The 27,416-nt window shown below is 39.6% G+C and overlaps 1 protein-coding gene across 1 annotated transcript in view; it reads left to right on the top strand.

Moving 5' to 3' along the window:
- Positions 1-1,350: 1,350 nt before the first annotated feature.
- The window catches only part of KIF25 (kinesin family member 25), a gene marked incomplete at both ends in the record, with an annotated part of 40,723 nt that continues 14,657 nt past the window's right edge, over positions 1,351-27,416 (top strand). The window contains 9 exons of the mRNA XM_082302304.1: positions 1,351-1,428; positions 2,139-2,204; positions 5,778-5,894; positions 7,774-7,912; positions 12,722-12,825; positions 14,044-14,132; positions 15,650-15,692; positions 19,476-19,543; positions 24,504-24,578. Coding sequence (XP_082158430.1) covers positions 1,351-1,428; positions 2,139-2,204; positions 5,778-5,894; positions 7,774-7,912; positions 12,722-12,825; positions 14,044-14,132; positions 15,650-15,692; positions 19,476-19,543; positions 24,504-24,578 — 779 coding nt within the window. The remainder of the gene's footprint in view (positions 1,429-2,138; positions 2,205-5,777; positions 5,895-7,773; positions 7,913-12,721; positions 12,826-14,043; positions 14,133-15,649; positions 15,693-19,475; positions 19,544-24,503; positions 24,579-27,416) is intronic.

The raw sequence follows: 27,416 nt of genomic DNA on the forward strand, positions 1-27,416 counted from the left end.
ATCATGGTGGTTTTGGTTTAAAAAAAAAAAAAACGTGAAACAACTGTAGTGCAAAAATAGTGCTATTTCCCACTTCCAAGAAGCTGACATGTCTGTATCTGGTATACTTATATATTTTATAGCCAGAAAGTATAATGACTGCTTTCAAGACCATGTAAATCTTTCACTGCAATACAGTAGATCACTTAATAGTATTGCTAATGTATGTCACATTTTCGCCTTGGAAACCTCAGTGTGAGACCCCTAGCCATAGCCGGGATGAATAGCTCCTGTTCTGGGCAGCCTCTCAGGACTCCCACACCACCTGAACCCACAGGCTTTGTGCTTCTAACACTGGCTGTGTTCACAGTTACTAAACAGACTCCGTGGTGCATCGTCCAGCCCAGCGTCAAAGCTACAGCTGCTTGCCCAGGGCTGGGTCTAACTGGGGTTTGAATAGCTCCAAGGGTGGAGACTCCATCATCTCTCTGGGCAGCCTGTGCCAGTGTTTGACTGCCCTCACACTCCTGCTTCTTGTCCTGACCGCTGGGCACCACAGAGCACTGTCTGTGGTGTTGATACTCTCCCCTCAGGTATTTGCACATATTGACCGGATCCCCCTCAGTCCTCCCTTCCTCCAGGCTGCACATCCCCCAGCGCACTCCATCTAACAGATGTTCCTATCCCTTAATCTTCTTTGTGGCCCTTACAGCCTTACCCCAAAGCACACATCACCAACTGCTTAGGGGGCAAGTCCTGTAGCCAATATGGGAGCTCTCGACTCTGTCCTTCTTCTCCTCTCCCTTTGTGCTGGTGTGACGTTTGTGCCCCTGGGCCCCGGAACCGGGTATCCGTACACCAGCCTTGCCAGCTCCTGGCTTTCCTTCTATTCCTGCACTCCCTGCCCTAACCCTTGGTCTCTGAGATCACTTATCCCACGGGATGCCGCAGGCGGAGGGATCCCCCAGCCCCTCTGGATAATGGATAAAGACCTCTGAGGTCACTTGTCCCCGGAGACGCTGCAGGCGGAGGGATCCCGCAGCCCTTCTGGATAATGGACACGGAGCGCAGAGCGCGCCCGTTCCCTGCTCAGCCGCCCTGCTGGGGGCGCTCTCCGTCACAGGCGCCCGCCATGGCCCCGCCCCGCCCCCACTCCCTGCTCGCGGATTGGTTAGCGGCCCTGCCACTCAGGGACGGGGCGTGCCTGGCAGGCCGTGGCGCTCGCTCAGCCAATCGCAGCGCTGGGCGGGGAAGAGGCGGGCCCGTCGCCATGGCAGCCGCGCTACCGCCCCAGACGCGTCCCGGGTTAAATCCCCGCTGGAGCCGGAGCCGCGGGAGTTCTTGCTCCGCTTCGGCGCGGGACCCGGGAGGATGATGTGGCCCCGCCGCGGGCTCGACCCGGGTTCCGTGTGGGCGCAGCGCCTGCGGCAGCTGGAGCAGCGGTTGCGCGTGAGGGGGCGAGGGGCGGGGCAGGGGCGGGGCCTGCGGGCGGGCACGTGCTGCGGGGCCGCGCCTCGGCCGCCGGGCGGGAGGGCCTGGAGGGTGCTCCCAAATCCTGCGCGGTCCTGGGCGGGGACACCGAATCTGGCAGTCTGGGGCGGCCTGTTGGGCCCCCACGTGTTCGGGGAGGCTGCTCCAGCTGGGGCTGCGGTCGAAGTAGAGAGTAGTGAGCCGCGCTCCTTCCCCCGGTCCCGCCCCGGCCCGGGCGGGCGCTCAGCGCTCTCGGGAGGCGCCCCTGTGCTGAGGGAGCGTCTGGCCGCGCCACCGTCGAAGACCTCTCATAGTGCTGCCTTGGAAATGGAAACTTACATGCTCATGTATAAATAAATGAAATAGTGCTTTCCCAAGAACCACGGTTCTGGAAAATGCCAGGAGGAGGTGGTTTCGCAAAGCAAAAGCGGTTTAAAACGTGTACCCCCACTAGCAAGCAATGTAACAGAAGGGATAGAAATAAATGAATATTAGGAGTTTATCCTAATTTTTGCATGCTCGTATATAAATACTGTGATTAGGAGATGGGGGTAGGTGGTCCACTGATCTCAGAAGTCTGAGAAACACTGGAATATGATAATGAAGGCTAACAGAATGAAACGGTGTTAATCAGACTCGTATTTTTTTAATTTTAATTTTTGTGTATTTGGGTGGGTTTTCTTCCTTAGACCAAAGAAGAACGAATAGTTGTCCTGGAAACTGAAAATGCTGTTCTCCATCTAAAACTTGCAGAGGTGACTGTTGTTCATTTTTTTCAATAAGAATTCTTGGGGAAATAGAAAAAAAAGACGTCAAAATCTGCCTTCCTCTTTTCAGGTTTTGCACTCTTCACCAGTTGAAGGGATTAAGGCTCAGTGTTTCTTTCATTCCAAAATCATGAATGGTAGCAGTAATGATAGGCTGATTATGTAATTAGAAATTAGCTTAAATTTAAATATTTGCTATTGTTTTAGATCTATAAAACTGAACTGAGGGAATGACTCTGGAAGCATTAAATATGGAATATTTCTTTCTTCTTATAGGGGACATGTTTGTCTAAAAGACAATGGCAGACTTTTCAGGAATACTTTTTAAACACAATTAGGATGATGCTTTAGAAGAACTATTCACAGAGTGCAGGAGAAACATTTCATTATTAGTAGGCTTACCAGGGATGCTCTGCTGTCTGTGTTCCTAGAAGTGGTGTTACACTTGTCTAGAAAAGAAGAGGTATTGTTGCACATGTACCTTGTCACAGAACATACTGCAACAGCTGGATGCCTTCATTTCCTTACATCCTTCTACAGAAGCATAGGTTATTCCTAGATCCTCACTGAAGTAAGGAGCAGCCTGTGATAGTGTTTAGGGCCTTCAAAGGGGGCATTCCAGAGATTTAAAGAAGTTTGAGTATCGATCTAGGCTGCTGGAGCAAAGCCAGTGGTGGGTATTAGTAGTGATGCAAACTGTTGGCCAAGAGTTTCTAATCTGGGCTGAAACATTAACTGCTTGGGTGACCTCAGGGAAGCCATTTGCCCTCCATGTGGGTTTGTTAACACCCGTGGATAAAAGTGGGTTTAACATTTTTCAAAGTCTAACTGGAAACAGGTGGTATATCTGAAATGAGTTTTGCTGGGTATACACAAGAACATTAATTTATTCTGAGGAAATGTTTTTATTGTCTTTGTTCTGCTTTACAGTATTCACTGAAAGCCTTCAGTATTTCAGCTGATTATTTTTTATTCTCACAAGCACAAGAAATACATTATTCTAGTCAGTGAGGTGTATCAGATGTAGGAAGGAGTTGCCTGTGTATTAGAGAACGAAGCCTTCTTTTTGAAATAGAGCACTGCTTCATTTTATTGAAAAATGTGCTGGAACAAATGGGTGCCTGTAGACACACAAGGAGTGTGGGCAATGTTACCACCAAGAGTCAGAAACAATGTCAAGTGAAATCTTTGCAATTAACCTTGCACTGATGTTTCTATTCAGGCAGGTATTTAAATACGCTTTAAAAACTTGCCTCTTCTTAGTTAATTTGCCCCAGCAATCTGAACATATGAGCTGAACTGAGATCTATGAAATAGTTTTACCTTAAGTGAAGACTGTCTATTAAAAACAATACTAATTGAAATTAGTATTATTTAAGGTTGTGCAATATTGCACCATATGTCCTAATATTCTACCAGCTGTGCTGGTGAGAAAAGCTGCTGCCCTTGACTTGTCTTTCCCTGATCCTTCAGATCTGCTGGTGGAGATGCCTGAGTGATTGAGCCGTAACATGTTCAGTCACAGGGACCAGGGTTAACAGAGGTCTCATTCTTAACTTGTAAAAGCTAATTGGATTTGTTTTGGCTGGAGTGAGTTGGGAAGCTTTGGAGACAAACTTATGAGGATTGCCATAAATGAGGATTTGCAGTGTAAATGTTTATCTATAGGTTGCATCAGTCTCATTAAACTGTTATCTCCTGCTCTAGACCGTCCCTTACATCCTTGAGACAGTGATGAATTTCAGCACCTCTGCTGTGTTCTGCAGCCTCAGCTATTGTTATCCCAGCAGTATACTGGAAGGGTTGTTACTGAACGTAGGAAGTCAGATTCTCTCTTGGTAGTCCTCCTTTTGTCCTGTTTTTTCCTATTTGGAAGTCTGTTTATCTACCTGTATAGCCCTTGCTTTTATTAGCAGTCTTTGAGGTCCTGATCCTGCAGCCTTCTTTACATAAAGCCAAGTCTGCCAGAATGGATCTGATTACAAAACTGAGATTTAACTTTGGAGAACGCTATGAGTAGTTCAGTTTCACTTCTGCTTATAATACAGCTGACTATAAAAATGGTTTAGTCCATTTTTTCCTTCTGTGCACAAGCACAGGTTTGCAAGTTCTGGCCTATGAACAACTCTGATGAATATTAAAACTATTTTAGTGGAGAAAACCCCAAAATCAAGGCAACATTTGCAATAAAGATGAACTTGATAGTGGAAGTGATGAGGGGATGACTGCAATAACAATAGTATCGACCTTTCTGCTTTTATTGTCAGTATTGAGAAATGTGGAGGGTCAAGGGGAATCTGTGCAGATGGTGCAGATTAGGTGCTAAAAGGAGGTTTTAGCTACCCTAAGCTGCCTTAACAACAAGGCTTGGGTACTGCAATTGCTTGTATAGAGATGCTTAAGTTTTCACGTGTGATTAGAGATACTAATTCTGGTGCACTACTCCTGTGCATTTTTGTGAAGCTGTTTGTAAATATTGTATCTGAGTAACGTGAGTCTTGAAAATCCTTAGATTTTCAGAGCATCCAAACACTGTATAGAGTCAGTCTCAGTATCTTTAAGCCTGTAAAAATTAAAAAAAAAAAAAAACGGCTTCCTGGTCTTTCTTGTAAGAACTTTTTATATTAGTATTAAGGTGGTGCATTGTTGTATAGAGCTTCTGGTTGCATGTGTAAATAGAAGATTCATGCTTTGTGAAGTTGCAAAAGCCACATGAAAATGCTGGTTTCGATAAGTGAAGTACTGTTTTTTTGGAAATACAATCTTTGTTTATCCTAACAGCTGTAGGATGTTACACTGTTTTTGCTGATATCATCTGTAGTTAAACTGCAATTAAATGTTTGCATTTTACCTATTGTTATCAGATGATTGGAATTAAATCAAACCCATTGAGTGAGCAGATTTAGCTCTTTCATGTCTTTGTTGTACTCTTCTATTTTAAATAACAGGGGATTGCAATCACGGAATGTATGGTGTTAATAAAGCAGGAAATAAGTCTGTGCAAGAGAAAAGCGCATTTCAAAAACAAAGGAAGAGGCAGTTAGTACTGGTTAAGGAGTGATGGATGTCAACAGGTGGCAGGGGAAAGTAGTTTAAGAAGTTGCAGCTCATTTTAAGCACCAGGACTGTCAGAAAATTACAAAATTACATTTTTACTGTAATACAGATTCTTTCGTATTGCAGAATTTCACAAGAAATCTCTACAGAGATACCTTTTTTTGCGTTCGTGCCTGTAAATATTTAAAGTATTATTTCTATTTTCCTTTTGATTTCAACGTCTCAAAAATTTCTCAAGTTGGCCATAAAAATTGCTTTTGCATAATAGGTAAGTTTAGACTGCTAGAAAGCATTCTTCTTCACATCCTTTAAAAATTGCTTTGGTTGCTGTGATCTCTGAAGACCCAGAGTAAGCTTTATTGGCACAGCTTGGCACCATTGCAACCCTACTGATTGTAGTGGAGTTGGTGTTGTCAGGGACAGAATGCAACAGGAAACATGAGTGTTCAAAGTGATTTTTATTGTGATTTTTTTTTTTGTGATTTTTTAAAAAATTTTAAATAGTATCAAGGGTTGGCTGGAGGAAGCACTAAAGAAGTATTGCAGCTCTATGCTGCTCATGGCCAGCAGATGAAGTTGCAGAAGAGTTCTGTTGTAACCCAGCTACATGGAGCAATAAAGGTAAAGACATTTAGTAATAACATAGGCATGATCTATGCCCTAAACATTTACATGCTTATCAAATATAGTAAACCCCAGAAAATGGTGTGCTATGAACCTGAACTGTGGCTTTATTGTATTCACAACAGAGCTTACAGTGAGGTGTAACAATGATTTCATAGTGGTTTTGCTGTAATAGGCTGCAAAGTCACTTGGGAGGCTGGTAAAAGTGGATGCTCCTGAGCTCCAGGATCTTACATATACAGTGCTATTAATACCTGAGCTAGATATTTTTGTAATCAAAACTTCACAATTCCCCATTTGACTGTCATACAGACATCCCCTAAAAAACAATAATTGTGATATACTTTAATCCTTTCAAAGGATTAAATCCTTTCAAAGAAGCATTTGAGAGCTCCACTGATTATTAAGAGCTCTCTGGCAGATCTCACAAGAGGAGTAGTTTGCTGTGTGCTCACTCAGGTTTTAATTTTGCATCAGAGAGACTGAAACTGTTCTCCCAGTGCCAGTACCATAATATTTTCCTTTGTTGAAGTACTTATTTGTGAAGTTACTCTATAGAATAGTGAGTTCCTTTTAGGGACATTACCAAATACCAGCTTTTCTCAGGGCAGCACTGAATGCCTGCATAAAATGACTGACAAGTATCTTTGGAAAAAATCTGATTCTTAACAGGCAGAAGGATGCAGCTTGACTTTACCCTTGTTGGACTAGATGATTGTTGTAGGTCCCTTCCAAAAGAGCTGTTCTGTTTTATTCTAATCACAGTGGTTCTGCTTTGTAAATTTTGTGGTGGTAGTTTACATTTTTGTTTAGCTAGAATGGCAGAACTGCTTGTGATGCAATACCAGTGGATTGAGATAGCAAACTATCAGATGTCAACGAATACTAGGAGAGAGCAAAGCTCTCCAAATAAAAGTCTAGATGAACAGTCATCCTGTACTCATAATAACATAAAAATACTTCTTCCCACTTAAATTGTGTGGCTTTCAAGAGTGAGAAATGCAGTGATTTTGTCCCTTTAGTTTAGATTGCTTTTTATCACTGAAACTAATTAATTAGTTCAACTAATTAGTACCACAGTACTAGTCAGTTTCACGGTTAGAAAAATAAAATGTCACAGAATATGTAACACTTTGTACCAGGCTGACAATGAAACATCACAGTGCTTCTGTGAGATAAGGTATTGTTAATTTCACCTTAGAGATGGCTTTACATGTCCATTTCAGGACTTGGATGTCAAGAAGTTTACTAATCCTAAAATCAGATCAATTTGGTTTTTTTTAGGTGGACTTCTAAGTGAATATAGGCTGATCTTACAAACATTTAGAAGACTCATCATATATGTTACACTGAGTTACATCCATAATACAAATACTTTTCTGAACAGTAGCAGTTTCTGATCTCTTCAAAATACATAGCCTATATAAGAAATGACTTAAGAGTGAATCCTAGCAAATACCTTCTGATCAAATTGTGGAAAATGAAAGCAGTAAGGGATATATGGATCATGATTTTTCATTGCTGCTTCTGGATATGACTTAAAAGTGGACAGAGCCCACACATGTTCACACACACTTATTTTTGTCTGGTGAAATAACAAAGAGACTTGGTAGCTGTGTTACAGTCAAAATAGGTATGATAAAATAATAAGGATCTATAAAGTCTTGCTGAAATTTTTAGGAAATTACATTGCTAAATGTTGTGCAGGATCCTTCTCTAAGCATGCTGAAAGATATGCTCCTGAAGGCTTCCTGCTATCAAGTAGAAGGTTCTTCCTGCCTGTGATATCTCACCATAATAATCTGAGCTGTTAGATTGAGTGTTCTTAACTGCTGGTTTTGTGTCTTTATAACATATTTTTCTTCTTGCTGAGAAGAGGCTTAAGCAAGACCTGAAGAGCCTTCATTCATTTGCTCTTGAGCTTTCAAAAGACTTCCAACGTCAAAGCAAGACTTGTCTTTACCAAGTTCTCGCAGCAGTCCATGGGATACAGCTGCAAAATGAAGCAATGCGAAGTAAGGCTCATTGCACTTACATTTTGAACATGTAACATTAACAATGTAATTGTTCAACATTACTAACATTAAAAGGTTGAGTTTGATTTTTGGGAAATGTGTCACTGAAATTGTAGCACTTGTTTCTTGTTTGACCTTAAATCATCAAGGAGTTCTGAAGCATTAGAAGAAGTACAAATAACTCTGCAGAGGTTTTGAGTGATAATTTGGATTTGTGTTTTGTGTGGATTACAGCTGCTATTAGACTGCTGCTGAGTTGGCTCAGCTGTAACATTTTTAAAGTGAAGTTCTCAAGCTTGTTTTCTTGGCTATTTTAGAAGAGCTGAATAAGGAATGTGTTGCATTATAAAGCTGAAATTTGTCTGCTTTTGACTGTACCAGAAAAGGACTTGGCTGATTTCAGAAGTTTCTGAAAATACTGCCTGAAATTAGGATAGACTTGATTTTTAATATTCCTGTGTATTTATTGAAAAAAAATTTACTTCCAAATCAAAAACTAGTTGCACTTGCTGGACTGTAGATACTAACAGCACATGGACTGCTGTTTTGGAATTCAGATGCTTCCTTGTTCATGTATACGTAGGAAGGGGAGCCGGTGCACTGGTACACTCTGCCCTCATCACTGAGCACTGAGTGCATTGATCCTACACCTGGATCCCATGGTATGGATCTCTGCACCTGCTTTCAATATCCTTGATTCTGGTGAAGCTCCTACCAGGCTTGAGAAGCACATGAGACATGCACTGCTTAAATTGTTTGAAGTGTAGCAACCTGATGGACTACAACAAATACACAAATTCACAGTCAGAGACCCCTTGTGATGCTCTAATATCCATGTGTTGCCATTTAAAAGGTACATTTTCTTTCCTTGAATTATTTCATTTTCAGACTGATTTGATTCCAGTGGGACTCCTCTTGTCAATAGCAACAAACAGCACTCTTGGTGAAGGGTGTTTTTAGAGAACTTATTCCTCTGTGTTATGTACTAAGTTATGATTAAAATGTATTTGATTACTCTGTTATCCTTGTAGAGAAAATGCTCCATCAAGGAGTCTTTAAAACAGAAAAAAAACCCCAAAGTGGAAAATAAACTTTAAAAAGTGAATTTTTCTCTTGTTGAAGCAGGGGGCTAAATGAACAGATAGGAGATTGGATTTGGCACCTGAGCTATTTTAGTGTAAATAAATAATAAGCATTCATTTGGAGGCCTGGCAAAATTCTGTTGACTGTTCTCAGTTTGCACTTCCTGGTGCACTGTTCTTTGAAATCATAAGCAGGAGAAGCTTCCCTGACTATAACGAAATAGCCTGTTGGTACTTTGGTGGATGACTTTTGTTTTGATTTTGGCTGGTTTTCAGTTTTTTGTGAAATGTTTTGGATGGTGATTCTATTGTTAAGGTTAAATATGACCATTGGAATTGCCATCCTTAAATTACATGTAATCTTTTGTAGACAGAAAGCCCAAAGTACATATTCTGGAGACAGTATATATTACCAATTTAATCTTAAAATAGAGATTGAAAACAAGGGAGAAAATTACAGAAGTATTTGAGTAGGTAAATTTCAAGGTTGTAGTTGACATGCAACAAACTATAAAACTTTCCTGTAGCAACAGAGTAGTCCTTTGCTTAGAAATATTTATTCACAGTCTGAAAATCAGGCTACTGCCCCCTTTCCCACTGAAACTTAAGTAGTAGCAATTCATAAGAGAGAGAAGTGCCCGTTATTCTGTTATTATAGGCCTGTTTTCCTCATGAATAAAGCTGCTATCATTTTTACTAAAAATATTGGCCACCGAACTGCAAATGATACTACTGAGAGAGAGGCAGTGATTCAGCAGATTTTTGGAAGGGTGGGAATTTATAAAAATTTAAGATTACTTTTTAGATTGTTTCACCATGCAGATATTATCAGAAAGAGGAAAATATGGTGACTTATAAGCCTAGTGACTTAGATATGCTTTGCAATTTCGAGGCACTTTTCTCTCTGGGCTGGAGAAGATTAAAAAAGGAGCTTATTTCCCATTTTGTCCATATGCTAGCACCTATGTGCTTTGCTCCTGTTGGAGAAAGCTGATCTCTGCACTGTGCTAATGACTTGTATGTGTGGAATGTGAACTACCATCATCTTTTATCCTCAGCTCCACAGGTGATTTCCACCAGCTCGGCCGCCTTATGAAAGCGTTTCCCTTAATGTGGAATAGGGAAGTAGGAGAGGGACCTTGGATCCAGCAACAAAAATATTGTAGCAGCCCAAAGAATAATCACAGAACCATAGAATGGTTTGGAAGGAGTCTGGAAAGGTCATCTATTTTCATTCCCCCTGCAGTGAGTAGGGACATCTTCAACTAGATCAGGTTCTCAGAGGCCCATCCAATCTGACCTTCAATGTTTCCAGGGATGGGCAATCCACCACCGCTCTGCACACCCTCTTCCAGTGTTTTGCCACCCACATTGTAAAAACCACCTTTCTTTTATCTGATCTAAATCGACCCTATTTTAGTTTAAAACCATTACTCTTTGAGCTGTCACAACAGGCTGTGCTAAAAATTATGTTACAGTGTGGAATATAAAACACAGCTGAACTTGAAAGAAGTTTTGATATTAGGTCTATTGCATCATAACTGCTAGAAGACATGATCAGATTGATCTCCTTTTTAAACTGGACTCTAGACTGGCAAGAAACGTTAAAAACCCCAGGGAACTATGGGGAAAACGATACATCCATATCTCAGATATGTTGTGGCTGTGCTAGGTTGTGCTGCTCCTGTTTTTCATGTCCCTGTCATGGACCTTTCTGTTATGTTTGTGTAACTCTTTGTGAAACCACACACAGAACAGATCAGGGAGCTGATCCAGGGCAGAATTTTCTCAGAAGGAAGGATTGCTTTTAGACCTCTGTGTGACTGAGGGAACACTTGTGTGATCACAGCAGAAGGTCCAGTGCAGCACTGGAGGGGAGGGAATGAAAAGCTCCTTAACCAGGACTGTCAGTTAAAGGAAAGGGACTGTGAAGGTTACAGTCCTGAATATGCTTGCAAGACATCACAACTGTTAGACCGATGTTACCGTGATCAGTAACATTTCAACAGAAAAACTGCTGGCGTTCCCAGCTCCCAGAAAATTTCCATATAAATCAATGAAGTGGGCAAAGGATGGGGAAAAGGGATGTCTATAATGGCTGCATTCATGTAGTGACTACTTCTCTTGCATAATGAAGAGTGTTATTAGTATTTTAAAACAGATGTACACAATGTCTATCCCTAGGTTAAGGATGAAAATGTAACTCCTGTATAGCTTGCATCTGATGTCAAGCAGAAAACTAGGAAAATGTTAAATGAGTGTTTATATTTGTTACTGTATAACTCTACTTTCAGAAAAAAATAAAATTTCAGAAATAATTTATGCATTAGGAAACTTTTTTTCTTTCAAGGCTGCAGTAATGGAAGAGTACCCTCAGTATCTATTGCTTTGCCTTACTGCTTGTTTAAGAGACTTAGGTAACTCAAAATATGTACACAAATTTGTAAATGAAGATACTTATTATGGAGATTACCTGAATAATGGATTCTAGCCTTGCGTTTTTAAAAGTACAGTATGATTAGGGATCAGTGACTGTAAGTGGCCCTTTTGATAACTTATGGTAACGGATTTGCATGGGATTCTCCAAACCAAAGCATGCTAGTGTTACTCTACATGCAGGATGCAAGAGGATTTTTTCATAGTGAAACTCCTAGACATTGATTCCCCAGCTATTAATGTCATGTTTCCCCTGCGTGCGTGTACTTGAGGAGGAAGACTGTGAGTTGGAGGTGAACTGGTTGGAGGTCAACTGGTTATTAGCAAAAAAGATCTGAGAAATCTCTAGTGTAGACAAATGTCTCATGAAATTATCTGATTTTTAGTCTATACCAGAGAGAATAAGTCATCTGTGTGACCATGCTGAGATACTGAGCCTGATCCTTGCTCTGTAAGGTAGCACACTGAGGCTGGTGGCCATCTGCTAACTCAGCTCTCAGACCTTGGTTTTGACTGCTTGATACCCTACATCTCCAAACTGCTCACTCATTGCTGGGGACCTTGATTTCCCACTGGGGTTCCTAGAGGCTTGCTATTTGCACAAGCTTGCCAGTCACATAATATGTCTTCTGGTCTTTATGTTTGCTTTAGGCCTGCTCAGTGTTAATGTAATTGGGTTGAAATAAAACCATTTGTGAAGTTAGAAGGCTTTTGTAATAACCCATATCACTCTTCTCCGTTTTGTGAAGGAGACTCCCTAGGGTTTAAATGATCGGTCTTTCCTATGAATTCCTCATGGAATGATGGACCTATCTTAAAGGTGAACCTTGTAACTGTTTAAAGGATTACTAGCACTGTAAGTGAGGCTGAGGATAAATGACATGTTAACTTGTAAAGTTAGCCCACATGAGTCTAATAACTGCAGATGTGGTATGAGCCTTGCAAGTGACAGCCCCAGCTAGCAGCAGGCTGCTTCAAGTTCAGGTTCCAGGCTTCGCTGGCAGGTAACATCACTCTAACTAAACTGACACATTTGAACTGCGTTTAAATATCTTATAATCTTGATTGCTTTTCAAGACTTCACATGTATACTTGTGGTAATTATTTGTAGCTTCACATAGCAAGAACTATGATGGGATTTTTCATAGGTGTCTAGTAAATCAGAAACTAACCCTCCTAACTGAAATTTGGTGAAGTTGAGAAGGTTTGTGCCTATATTTCATGAGGTGCTACTGGACAATTCCTTTTGTAAAGTCATGGAGTTTATTTCTCTGAAACTGCCTTCTTCTAGTGTTTCAGATAAAAGCTTTTGATCTTGAACAGTCTCTACAAGAGGTGACAGAGAGATATGAGAAAGAAAAGCAGAAGAGGAAGGCTCTACATAACAGCTTAGTTGTAAGTATGTTTAATAACAGAAAATTGGCTTATTTTGTTGGAATTATTCCCATAATTTCCTCACCAGTAAAAATAAAGAATGTACTTCACATGGGTATATCACCTCCCCCAGCTGTCTATATATGATGTGTTTATTTGCTGAGGCACATGTGTCTTATAATAAACCCCACCCCTTTCTTTTTACACAAGATCTTCCAAATGCACTCATGTGATCTATTGCCCTAAGGAGTAGCATCTATTTTAAATAGTGGACAGAACTTGAGTTTCTTCATCCTCTTCTCTAAATTTGCAGCTTCTGAAATTGTTTTAAAATTCTTAAAATTATTAACTTGATATTGCAAAGTAGTCATCTTTTATTTTTCCAAATATCTCTAGCTGTAACCTGCTCAGCCATTAGTGATGGTTCATTTGGGATTAATTTTTTCCTATTTGTACTTTAAATTTACTCTTTCTCCCATCTTCACAAATGACTAGTTTTGGGTTTCCTGATTTAGGACCTGATTTTTAGAAACACAAGCCTCCTTCAAATAAAATTTTTAGACGTTTTCCTGCCTGGGATTATGAAGCTCTTCATTAAAAAGTACTTACCTTCTATATTTTGCCTTGTTTCAGTTTACTGAAAGGATAGTCCCCAGAGCAGTGGGGTGTTAATGCCAGTGGTTAATAATCCTCATAGGCAAGCTGTGTTTAGTCACACAAAATGAGAAGAACTGATCACCAGCAAAAAGGAAGAGATAAACTGGTCTAAAATGGCCTACAGCGAAAAATCAGCTACTGGCTTTTTAATCATATAGGAACACAGTGGAGAGGAAAATATACAACATATTTTATATTCCACATCTTCCTCAGGACTGATGGAAGAGAAATGGGGTGTGTAATGTTGTCTATTGAGTTAATACAGGTATCTGAAGAAGCTCAGGTAAGGAGGGAGAAAAAAGAAGGGAAAGGAAAGATGGCTAAGAGGGGGTTTTTTTGTCCATGTGAACTGGAGAGGGCTATACAATTGCAGTGGTCTGGAGAGCTCATACTTCCTCAAGTACTTTCTCCTACTTTACTAAGACAAATTACATTGATTCTGTTTTGCTCCCCACAGAGTCTAGGGCTATGATGTGGTAAACACCTGCTTTCTTAAACATGTTCATGTCTGTTTGATAAATTTCAGTGTATTTATCCTCTCCAGTAACTTGTGTTAAAAACAGCTTAATATTCTTATCCCAGGAACTGAGAGGAAATATCAGAGTCCACTGCAGGATTCGACCATTGCTACCTTTTGATGATGCTGCTGGACATTCAGTATCACAAGACAGGTAATCTGTTTTGGTTGCGTTAGATCCTACCTGACTCAAAATACAGAGAAAACAATAGTTATATTTATATGAGAACAACCGTGTCCTTGATTTTTTCTGGTTTTCTGTGTGTGGGGAGACAATGTTGGTATCATAGAAACTAATTGCTGTTTTCTTTCTCCTGCTAAATTGGCTCTAGCCAATCTCATCCTCCTGTCTAAAAGTACGTTGACCTCAATAGAAAGCCATAGCTGTTCTGCCAAGCCAGGATTATCCTTGGCTTGGCAGAAGTAACACAGCTGCAATCAGTTTAGACTGTATTCACTATCCTATACAAATTCTGGGATGCAGTAATGTAACAGCTGCCAGAAGTCGTGGGTAGAGAAACACCCTCAGTGTTACAATTGTTTTGTGATGCTATAGAACACATTGGCTGTCTGCACAAACATTGGTAATTCTATTTCAGTCTAATTTGGCTCTGCATACCTTATTTATAATACATTTACTGTAACTGACGTGTCAAAACATTCCAAGATCCAAAAGGAAAGAGGGATTAGATGCAAGTATCTGCTTAAAAAGCTGAATTCTCCATAGATGACTAACATGAAAGAAAATAGGGATTGAAGTGTATACAAAGAAAGAAAGAAAGAAGGGGAAAACTAGGTGGGTGGCTAGAAACCAGTAATGCTATCATTTGCTTTATCAGTAAATAGCTGATTTGGGGCTTTATTTTACTTTTACTGCCTGGTAATTTTAAAAGAGTACATTCAGTGTTTTAAAGTTTCAATTTTTGGCAAATCTTGCAAAAAAAAAAAAAGAAAAAAAAAGATTGTTTTAATTAAAACAACATCAAAAAAATCAGACAAGGTATTTCAAGAAGCCTGAAGTTGACACTTGCAGTAGCCTGTGCTTGGGATACCTGGGGAGGAACCCACTCCCTTTTTTTGTTGCCGTATGAAATAGTGCAATCAGGTGCTGACTTGCAGTGTAAAACAGGATGGACTGGGGTGAACAAATAATTGTCAAGAGTTCTTAAGGCAATAGAAAGTAATTTAAATAAAATTTATCTGTAAAGCTATGGACTGATTCTCCAAAAACTCTCACACATAAATAGATTTATACACCTCAGTAATCCCAGTCAGTGTTTGGACTAATCATGGATTCAAGATCAGGGATCTTGAGGGTGTTTTTTGCTTTAATGTTCTAAAGTGAAAGCCTCTTGTTACAAGCTCATGCAACAATCTCAAAATAATAGAATGGCTTGCATGTGAATTCTTCTTAATTTGGTTTGTTCTGAATGCCCTTTCTAAAGCAGATTGTTTTGCTTGATTGCACTTTAATTTGTTTTTTATTCACAATTAACTGTGGTGTTAGTATGTACATAGGGTACAATAATAGTGGCAATTCTGAAAGGTACTCTTCAGACAATGTGTAGTTCACAGACACTTTAAACATTGGTTTTCCTCAGCTAAGTGGAACACTTATGATTTGAAAGGTACCTATTTTTCCCCTATTGGTGCTTTTTTCTTCCCTTACAGGCAAAGAAACTTTTCAGAAAAAGTGGCATATGCAGCTGATGATGTGAGTATTTGAGGGTGGAATTCAAAAGCACATTGGTAGATACTAGAAGAAGAAACAAGAGGGGCATGAGAATCGTGAGTTTAAAAAAAACCCCAACAAGATCAGGTGGTGCTCAGATTTGATTATCCATGGGTGCAATAGCAGGTGGTTTGTGCTATTTTCATCCTGACTCTTTGTAGGGGTAATAGCTTAGAGCTCCTGCTGGTGCAGCCATCCTTTGACTGGAGGTTGAATGTTTGCAGCAGTCAAACTGCTGCTGACTTCCTGCAGTCAGTCCCTTTGAGCCCCTTGTATGTGCTGTAGCTATTTCTAAAGTTATGTCAGGCTTTCTTCAAATTTTACTATTGCAACACAGCCAATGCATTAGGGCAGAAATATGATACCTCATGAAGCACAGCAGCCTCTGTGGTGCTGCAGTCAAGCATGTTAAAGTATCCTGGCTTAGATCCATCGGAGCAGGAATGGTCATTGAGGCTGCAAATCCAAATGACGTTCCAGCATTAATTGAGGCCATTACCAAGATATAAAATTTAAAAAGGCACAGTAGTGTGAGCTAAGGTCAAAGTATTAACGTGGGTTTTAATTTTCTTAGCTCCCATAGTTCTTAGTTGGCTGCTCACTGTTACTTACATGGTGATGAGCCAAATTCTCTTTTATAGTGTAGTGCTTAAAATATTGCTGAAGTGACTGGAAGTATGTTATGCATTTAAATCTCCCAGATTATAGTTTCATTAGGCAGATATCACTTTCATAATGTGGATAATTATATATATCCATATCTATATCTATATATATGTGCAATTAGGTAACTAATGGAGCACATGAAGATATTAAGAAAGAGTAAATATGTCAGGAGATAAAAAACAGGGATCTGTAATGGTAGACATTGTATTCTGGATATCCTGACACATTTATTGTACTATAAAATGCTACAACCATTTCTGACCTGTTAAATTTTATTGCACAAGGATGAAATTAGCCAATATTTAGGTTTTGGATTATTTCATATAGATATCTGATGTATTACAGTATCTATATGTTTACAGGCAAGGCTTGTCTGCTTGTTGATCCCAATTTATGAATTTTACTTTGTATGAAAGAGTGACCTTCAATATGCTAATCGTATGAAATATTTCAGGAATATAAATATAAGCACAGGCTTGATTGAGAAATGAAATTTGCAAAATATTAACTTCCTGGTTTTGGAAAACACAACATAGGCTTCAAATGTTTTATTGGTTTGCCTTGACATTTATTTAGTTAAAATACTTTGCAGTTTTGGTCAAATACCTGAAGTCTTTATGTTAGATTCTTAATATGAATTTATCTTTCTTTAAGAAAAAAATATTGTTGCAAGAATCCTTCTTACAAGAAACACTCAATTTAGACTAATCTTACAAAAGTAAAGGAAAAAAAAGTTTATTGCCTGTTTATTTTGCTATTAACAACTGAAGCTGTTATGCTTGTGGCTACAATAAATGTGCAATTTGCAGATTAAAATATGGGGCTTGACTTGTTATTGAGCTTTTAGTTGCAACACAGTCAAAGATTATATTTCTGAAGACAACCATTTCCCAGACAATGATTTAAAGGAAATTTTAGATCAAGGTGAAGGAAGACTGTCTGTGGTAAAGGTGCTGAGTTTATTTGTTTTGCTTTTTAGATCATGACTGTCTCTCAAGATTTTTTTCCTGAAAATACTTTGTGTGTAACATAACCAGGCAGTTATTTGCCATGATTGTGTTAGAAAGCAGAGTCACATTTGAGAACCAGATCCATGGAGACAACATGACTTCCATTTAGTCTTTGAGTGTTTTTTCTTTTGTTTGTTTAGAGATTCATATCATTCTTAAGACACGTGATCTCTTTTCTGATCTTGCTCATCTTGTCTAGAAAATCATTATTCTGATTTTAAGTCTAAAAAAGGCTTAAAGTTTTAGTAGAAGTATGGAAAAGTATTTCCTTTCAGTTTTTGAGTTACTTGGAGATTTTTGAAGTTTTCTTTTTGCTGTCCTGTGCATGCTCAGCTCCTCAATATAACATTAACCACTGTGTGAGTCTTTCTTCTGAAGCTTGTTGTGCAATAACTGTGGAGAGTGAGTACATGCCACACATCAGGTTGAACCACTCCACACAGATTAGGACACTGAGCAGTGCTGGTATTGTCAGTATCTGAGAAAATGAGCAGGTGAGGAGGTACTGAATGCACAGACTCTTCCTGGTGATGACAGCCCAAGGGGGAATGAGTGCAATCTGAAATACAGCCTAAACATGAGAAGAACCTGTGAGGGTAGTCAAACACTGCACAGGTTGCCAAGAGAGGGTTTGGCTCTCCAAATATTAGAGATATTCAAAACCAGACTGGACGTGGTTATTACAAATGCTTATGTGAAACTTCTGCCTATTAACAGTCATTTCTTTTGTTTCTATGTTATGCAAATAGAGGTTTTTCTGTCTCGTTTCTCACCTTAGAGAAAGCTGGTTTACAAGTAAATTTGATATCTGAATCAGAAATGTGTTCCATCATTCTCTATCCTTTTCAGTTTTTTTCCTTTTCCCTTGCCCCAGAGCCTGTTGATTACCAATCCTATTAGAATTTTGTGTCAGGCCATTTTGTAGCAGGGTTGTACTGACATCTGTTCTCAGCTAAATTTGCCAGTACTGGGGTGGGTAACATAATTTCCATTCTGTAGAGTAAGTGTTTTGTCATCATTAGTTTGATAATGATACATTTCTTTTCTCCAGAAGTAGAAGTACTTGTAAACTCAAAGGAAGAAATTTGATGTTTATTAGCCTTTTGCATGCTGGACATACTGATATGTGATTATTATTTGCTGAGCTCTTTATAACTTCAGTCTGTGGCAATACTTATTTGAAGGCCACTAGTTCAGCACTGCAAGGCTACTTGTTGGAAGCACATTAGGAATTTCAGCACTGCCATCAAATGCAGTAATGTAACCACAGGTTAGTAAGCTAGAAAATCTCCTTGAATTGATGAAGTATTTTGTGTGCTGGAGAGCTTCCACCCAAATTGTTGAGCCCTCCCCCCATCTTTTTTCTTTGCTTTTCTCCGCAATTAAGCAACATTTGCCATGAGGAGCAAAAGAGCACAGAATTTGCTACTTAATCCACGTCAGACTGCTGTGATTGTACTCTGGTAATAGTTTAGAGAGCTGCTTACATATTTGTCAGACTTACAAAGTTATCGTATAACTCATCTGGAAAGTAAATTCTACTCAAAACTCATGGAATTCTATGGATTGTGGTGGTGCAGCTCTTTCTCTTAGTTGTGGACTAGCATGTTATTTAATGAAATGCACATCTTCTGCTTAGGTCTAGACGTAGCTATGTATGAAATCAATCTGAAAAGGCACTTTTCAGTGCACTTTTACAGTGAAAATTTTCCCAACAATTAAAAAAAGAATTCTTCTTTGCAAGTTTTTGTGCCAGTGGTGGCAGCTGGGGAGCTTGTGTTTACTTGCCTATGACTTTCTAGGTACAAAGAAAGTTCAGGTAAGGGTTTGGATCTTTCTCTTGAACTTAAGTGCATGTTTTGTGTTGGTTGTTGTTTAATAACTTGAATGGGTTTTGAGAGCCTTTCTTACGGTTTTGCAAGTTCACTGCATTCTACAGGCTCTAAAGCCTTGTGTATTGGCGACTGCTGGAGAAGGGCCTTGGGCTTCCTGATCCTTAAAGCTCTCTCCTGATACAGAATTGATGCATATTTGCTTTTCTGTCTGTGCCTGTGATACTAACAGTCAGTAATTTGCTTTTTTCTCTTAGGAAACTGTCCTTGTCAAATGTAGCCGTCCTGGTCATGCCTCAGTAAACAAGACTTTCCAGTTTGAGAGGTGGGTAGTCCTGTGTAGCAATCTGGAAATCTGAATTGCTGGAGGATTTGTATAGTGAAGACTAATTTTTTTAGTAGGCATTAGCTAGAGGGTAATGTTCTTTTTGGTTGGGTTTTTTGAGTGGTGGAGGTGGGGGGCAGAATTCTTGAGGTTTTTTTAGTGTGATGATTATATTCTTCCCAGGACAGAATAATCCATTTCAGGCAGTAGATATCAGTTTTCCCTCTCAGCAAAGACTACTGATATGGCTAAGTTTAAACCTGTATAGAGACTTACATGACCCTTTTAACAATCTGAGTAGCTGTTGTGATGCTCACAACATGTTGCAAGGTAGCAGAATGTTTTAAAGGTAAGGAAGTGTTGTCTACCTTTGAGTACTTAAAGGGAGCTCATAAGAAAATGGGGCCAAACTTTTTAGTAGGGCCTGTTGCAATAGGAACAGAGGTAATGGTTTTAAACTGAAAGAGGGTCAACTGAGACTAGATATAAGGAAGAATATTTTCACAATGAATGTGGTGAAACACCGGAATAGGTTTCCCAGAGAGGGACTAGATATCAGCTTCCTGGAAACATCTGAGGTCAGGTGGGATGGGACTCTGAGTAACCTGATCTAGTTGATGTCCCAGCTCGTTGCAGGGGGATTGGACTAGGAGACCTTTAAAGGTTCATTAAAACCCAGACAATTCAATGATTCTATGAATTGAGGTGGATTTCATGATTTCAGCATTAGACATAGAGCATGACTGTGGCAGGAACTGGACTGAGCACTAGTATGAGTTGATGTTCAACAGCCTGACCATAAACAGCAAGGCAGAGCAGTGACATGGGAATCAGTGCTCCCCAAAGGAAAGGCTACAGTGTGACTACTTTCCATATTAGATGCTCAAAAATCCACAGAGACTAATCGGATTTTGAAAGCACCATGTATGATAAGGGCTTTAATGGGACACCAGAGTCACTGACGGTTTCCGTCAGTGAGACAGAAAACTGCTGGGAGTCAGGCTGAAGGGTGCCTTCTGTTCTTTCGAAACAGGTGCTGACCTGGACCTCTGAAAAAAGGAGTCTTCATTCCTTTTAAATAGTACAGTGAGAACTCTGTAAACAGAGAAATACAAAATTTTACCCCAATGCCTCTTTCTAGTGCAAACTTTGAATCTATATATTGCAATGACTCAGGAGACTGCCTGCTCTGAACCATGCTCCAAAACCCTCTGGAAACGGAATACAAGAGGATGATTTTATGTTTCCATGCTTGAAGGCAAAACTTGATTTAAAGTCAGATGTACCCAATGTGAATTATCTGTCCTGGTTTAAACTTAATGTCTGAGCCTGTTCAGCCGAAAATCCTGTAGGTTTGCTAAACATTATTAGTCATTGACCCTTTCCTCAAGGAGTCCTTCTAAAGTGCTGCAGTTTTCTACTCACAGGAGAATGGGGATTACTGTCCTGTAGGCCATCAATCACCTGAAAAATCCTGAGATAATGCAGATCTTGGGAAAGCTTTACTGATCCCGTAGGTTATAGGACTCCTTTGATTTGAGGCGTATGAGATCTCTTCGGGTACAAGGCCCCCTCACATGTCTTTTAAGCTGCTCAAAGTAATTCTTTTCACTCTTCAGCTGTACCTAACCCAGCCATAACAGTTGAAATAAACACAGAATAATGCTGGAATTCAACTCTGTAGAGCAGCACAGTTAATGGTATTGACACAGAACTCCAGAGGTGTTGTGATTCTGGAAACGTGGTGTAGATCCTGGTAATCAGGAAAAGGGTTAAAAAAATGTAAATCCCCCAAAGAATGCAGTTCTCCAGGAATGTTTTTCTAGTGTCCCAGTACAGCTATTTTTTTATAAACAGAAAAGCATATGGTTCTTATGAACTCTAAAATGTTTATTTTTTTAGCAACATTTTATGGAACTAATAAATGTCAAAATATTTGATTTCAGCTCAGGAAGAAAATTCCAGCTTTCAGCATGTTATGCTTTTATAATTTTATTGGCAAATCGTTAGCAAAATAAAAAGGAAGCTCAGAATTTTCAATGTGAGATTCACATTAATCATTACACAGGGACAAATCTATCCTTCTGGTAAAAATACATGGGGTTTTAGAAAGAGACTCTTTGGATTTGCAGCATCTTTCATGGTTTCAGAGAGCTAATGAAGTGGGTGTCCATGCTTCAGCCAAGGCTGTGGTTACAGTGTAGCATAAACTAGTTCAAGACTACTTTAAACCACTTTATTTCAGTATGGATAGCGTTTGAACCACAGCAGCTAAGTAGTGGCAGTAAAACCCCTTTAGGAAGCTGAGTAAATATTTGAGTAGTTACTGTAACATGGAAGCCAGTGCCTTTCCTTGGATCAGCTACTGGAGCCTGACCCTGACATAGCTGTACTGACACCAGCTGTGGCTGTACTTGGAAGAAATGGCCTCATCTGCACTAGGGCTTAGGTGTGTGTCCAACCTGTGTTCGGGTTGGACGTCAGGAAGATTTTCTTCACAGAAAGGGTGCTTAAGCACTGGAAGGGACTGCCCAGGGAGGTGGTGGAGTCACCATCCCTGGAGGTGTTCAAGAAGTGACTGGAGGTGACACCTACTGCTATGGGTTAGTTGACAAGGTGGCATTCAGTCAAAAGTTGGACTTGATGGCCCTGGAGGTCTTTTCCAAGCTAATTGATTCTGTGATTCTACTTTGCTGTGCAAATTAACTGCTAAGACTGATTGATTCTAGCCCGGGTTGTGTTTGCTTTCTTAGGCAACAAAAGTCATCAACTGTGAATGTTTTAATCTTTAAAATACCTAAGTATTTTTTCTTTTTGCTTTTTTAAAATGTATGTAGTAGCTCTGAGATGTTTTGATGTGTGAAGAAAAAATATTTCAACACATACTGAGTTAGAGACCTCAGATGGAGGTTAAGATGGAGGACTGGGTGCTAATGAATATTTCATCAATTGCAGATGATAGATGAAGCAGAGAAGAGTGTTTGGAAGTGCTTTTGCTCTTTTATATTGACCTTGCAGATTTGATGTGCAAAGTTTACTGAAGCATATGCTCATGTGCATGCAAAGCAGGGACAGAGTATTCAGTGCCTGTGTCTTCCTGGTCCAAACTGTGCCATATCCCTGCATATTTGTTGGTTTCTCAGTGCACTATGATGGCACATCAGTGGAATAGCAACAAGCAGTATTTGTCTGTCAAGCCAGACAAGTGCTCCATTTCTTATTAAAGAGAGTACATTTTCATGCAGCTTACAATTAGTCTGTGGAAAACGTTGCCACAGGATGTTGCTCCGGGCCAAGAATTCAGCAAGATGCAAAAAAACCCTGAATGCTAATTCTAATAATATTTTTTTTGAAACAGAGATTCAACTCATATTTCAGTTTTGAGGCCAGTATACAACTTTTAAGGATTAGGATAAGGCACAGAGATGAATTATTGTGTCTCTGGCTACCATATTGTTTCTTGCTCCTTCCTCTGGCTGTTGTCAGGAAAAATGCTGAATTCAGTGCATTGGCTCCAATTCTGTATCCATTTATCAGTGATCCCTCTGTACAATCTTGTTTGTGGAGAGCATGAATACAAAAACTCTATTTGTGCAGTTTATAGAGTATAGCAGACAGATCATGGTCAGATATACAAAGAGGTTTGAGTAAATGCTGAAGAGCACGCTTTGTCTTCATTCAGTTAACCTTGTAGTATCCTGTACAGTCTCTGGGATGCTGTTGAGTGAAGTGTGCTGGTGTACTGTATACACAGAGAAGTGTCTATGCTTTGTAATGGTTGCTGCTACCAAAATTCCTGTTTCTAATTAGCCCTTTTGCTGTGAGCTATAAAGAACATATATCACCTTTTGGAAAACAGAGCTAGACCAAAAGAAAAAAATCACCACAGAAAGATACCAGAAAAGGAAACCTTTTCAAAAGATAAGCATTCATACCTCAAGTATTTAACTGTGGGTAATGACATTCATGTTTTAGATTCTCTTCATCTTGTATAAACATGGGTGCTGCAGGCTGTAATCTTGGGGAGGATACATTTTTGGTGTGCTGCAGAAGAAATGAACAAGTTAGGATATCCACGTTTTATGATCAGAATTTTCCTCTCCCTGATGATTTCCTGTTTTCAGGTCTTGATTTTATGTTGTACAAACCTGAAAGGGTTGGAGGAACGATTTCTTTGAAGATAATGTTTTTTTTTTTTTTTCTCCTTGCATTCAAAAAACATATGGAGTTGTTTCAGACATCATTTTAGCCCAAGTATTGAACTGTTATTGCTCTTTTCTAAGAGGTGGAATAACTCATGCAATTTACTTGTCTTCCATTCTGTTTAAAAATAGGCCTGCACTCCACATCATTATGTAAAAGAAAGTCTTCCCTTGAGTGAGAAGTGTTGATTTCAGAGGTAGTTCATCAGGGGTGGGGGTGGAAGTACCTTTGGTTGATAGTGCATCCTTAAACATGCCTTCAGGAGCATTCTGATTTCTGCTTTGCCACTGAGTCTTCTGAGATAAGTTCTCAGCAAGTCTGCAGCCTCCATGCCTCTTTTTTTCCCCCCTGAACTTTACCCACATCTAAAGGGCAGTACGACTTGACTGACCACCATCTTCTATAACGTGATACAAAGGAGGTCCAGACAGCAGGGCTATTTCACATTCTAGTAGGTGGGAAAAAGTAACAGGGATCCAGTACAGCCTAAAAAAGGACTCTGTGGCCAGAGAGGCAGGTAGGAGGTTTAGGATGAGGTCAGAAATCCACAAGTGTACACCTATGGGTTGTTCGCTCCAAAACACAACAACAGCTGCTCCCAAAATGTTAGTGAGAACTTCGGAGTTCTAATTTTCAGTTCTCTGACACAGAAATGTCAGCAGGTCCCAAGTTTCATGTCACTGGCCTACAGTTTCTATAGTCTGTGTTCTTGTGACAACATTTTTACTTTGGTTAATCATTGCACTTTGTTCCTCAGAGTTTACAATGATTTAGAGTCTCAAGATGCAGTATTTGCAGATGTGGCCCCTTTGCTAACATCTCTCCTGGATGGGTAAGTTAAAAGGTTGCAATAAGAAAGCTAGAGCACAATAACGTACTGAAATCTATCAGTTAAAAAAAACCCCACTTAATAGTGGTGATCTAGTCAAGTTTTGTGGCTTTGCAGTTCCATTTTCCTGTTTTCTTTCTACTCAGCCCCAAGTAAATGTTGTTTTCCTGTATAAACAGTGAAAAAATGGTTTGCAAAATTTAGCAGAGGAGACAAATTTGTAAAAATAAAAAAACCTCAGTTTTTTCCTCTGATCTTCTGTTGAACTGATGCTTCTAATGGAGGATGTTGTCTCTTTTTCTTCGTATTCTTGTAGGTTATGTTTTGTAACTTTTGCAGACATTGTATGATACATCTTTTCCAACAGTGTGTTCACTGTGAACACTGTGTTTAATGCAAAAGGCTGTCCTGGTTTTGTGTCCAGCACAGGCCATAGGAGGTGGTGGGATCAATTCTTGGTTGAACCAGAACTGAGCATTCTCAGTCATTCTACTGCTCCTTCAGGCACTGGGGTAAAACTGAATTCTGGTTTGAATACAAAACTGATCAGTAACAAGCACTAACAAATACATGAAATTACTTCTAGCTACTGAAGCTCATAAAGTGTGATTTTTCATAAGTCCTGAGCCAACTTAAGCTACTCTTGCAAAGAAGCTTTCAAGTGCATATTGTTATAATCCTTGAGGCTTGAACTGAGATTTATACATAACTTCCTTTCTGCTTCTTTTTCATCCCTGTTCCAATACCACTTAATTATATGGTAGGGCTGTCATGGACCTTTCCCTCCCTGTAGAGGAAAAGACAGTCCCTTTCCATCCACAGTGGCATAGTTGAACAGTGGCAATCCTTGTTCCCAGAAGCCTGTGCACTGAAGTTTCCAAGGCTCCTTTTCTTAAAAGCGTCCTAGAAGAGGTATCTAAAGATTCTGTGAATATTGGGAATTCCTTATGCCACAGAGGGGCCCCCAAGGGCTCCCTGGCTGAGGGAAGTCATAGATTGCATTGTTCTTGTTTACCAGTGGTAAGTAACCACAGTTTATTTAGCTGAGCAATCTAGGGACCACTAGGTTGCAGGATTTTAAAGAAGTCTTTATACTACTTCTTTCTCTCCCTGCTTTTTATTTTGCAACGATCATAATTTTGCCTTGGTTCAATACATCCTTAAGTGTCTTCAGACCTATGTGATCTGTACCTTGATCTGCTGTACTTGCCCACTCCTAATTTTTATATGGGGAGAATCCTGTCCTAAAAACTAAGATTTTTGTATTCAGTTAGGAAATGTTCTGTTGTTGAAAACAAAAGACCTGTCTTGTTCTTCCAGAAGTGCTGTTTAAACAGAAGCAGATTCTCAGGAAAGGCAAGTCTGTGCATTTGAGCACAGCAGCCTTCCCACTGTAAATGGGAAACAGACATGCTTAGTCTGAACATTGAACCTCTTTGCTGCTCCTGATTGTTTTAGTCTTGGTTCCAAAGTGGTCTGTAACAACTTCTAGCTTGAGTAGAAGGGAGTGTTCTCTCCTTTTCCTTATTTTTTTCTATGTTTTTCTTTCTTAATGGATTGTTTCATTTTTCAGTATAAATATGCAGGAAGAAAAGATTGTTCCATATGTAAAACAGACAAAGTATAGCAGGTTTCAAAGTTTACCGTGAGCCATACAGGGCCAACAAGGAGTAAGATAACTTTTCTTTTCTTTACAACGTTGAAGAATCCAACTTGTTTGTTTATTTTAAAGAATAAATTTCTGCTTCTTTCATTTCCTTTAACAGTGTTCTCTCCTAGGGGTCACTTTGCTAGAGTGAACACCTGCACTCTTTTCTGGAGAGAAGTGCTACAACACTATTGGTATTTTTGCTTGACGATGAGAACTTTTCTAAGCAAGAATATAACTGTTACATATAATAATAAACAAAGTGGGGAAGAAAGAATATCAGGGCACATGGGTGAATCATAGTCAAAAATCTTCAGACTTCTCTATTTGAAATCTTTATGCTGGAGCTAGAACACCAATGAAGTAAACTATAATAAATAACTATTATTATATGGGTAAATATAAAGTAATCTGCTGCTTGTCTTCCTATTGAATCCCCCAACAATTCATTATCTCCCATACCTACTTAGATATGATACTGCTTTGGCCAGTTTTAGCTCATTTGGGCTGACTGAAACACTGTTTTGGCTTTGGCAGAGAAGTTACCACTGACTGATACCTGATTTGCATCTCCTGTCTTCAATGTTACAATCCTCTGCCCACTTAACTTCTAATCATATCATCTGCATCTTGTCAGAACTATTTTGTCCAGGATTCTTCCTGTCTTACAGCAAGCAGCAATTAAGGAAAATTTGAATAGCTCGACTATAGGAAAGTCCTTTAGGAGAGGCTTTTAAGAAGACTAATTCTGTTTTTCCTAAGGAAAATGACCACTTGCAAACATCTGGCTCCCTTTTTGGTTCCAAAGATCTGTTTAACTTTGAAATAGGGCTAGAAGTCTCAGTAAGGTACAGGCTGGCCAGGCGGTGTGCATGAGGGGTGGAACTGTGAAAATTACTCATTGTTAGTCTAGCTAAAAACTACCAAAATTAGCGTGAGCTTTTCTACTGAGTTATGTCAGCAGTGAATACTTCAAGAAATCCCTCATTTCAGATTTTCAGCCCTAATTTCTATCACATTTCATTTTACTGTAGTGCTCTTTGTTTTCAGTTATCTCCTTTACTTCATCAAATCTATGACTAGACTTCTGTTCTATACTCTGCAGTTCATGCTAAAATCTGGAGGGACCTTACTATAGATTCATTGACTGCAACTTTGACTTCACATTCCCAGAAAGGGTACTCGGGTATTTT

This window comes from Coloeus monedula, assembly GCF_965178545.1.
Source record: "Coloeus monedula genome assembly, chromosome: 2".
In the NCBI taxonomy this organism is placed as follows: Eukaryota; Metazoa; Chordata; class Aves; order Passeriformes; family Corvidae; genus Coloeus; species Coloeus monedula.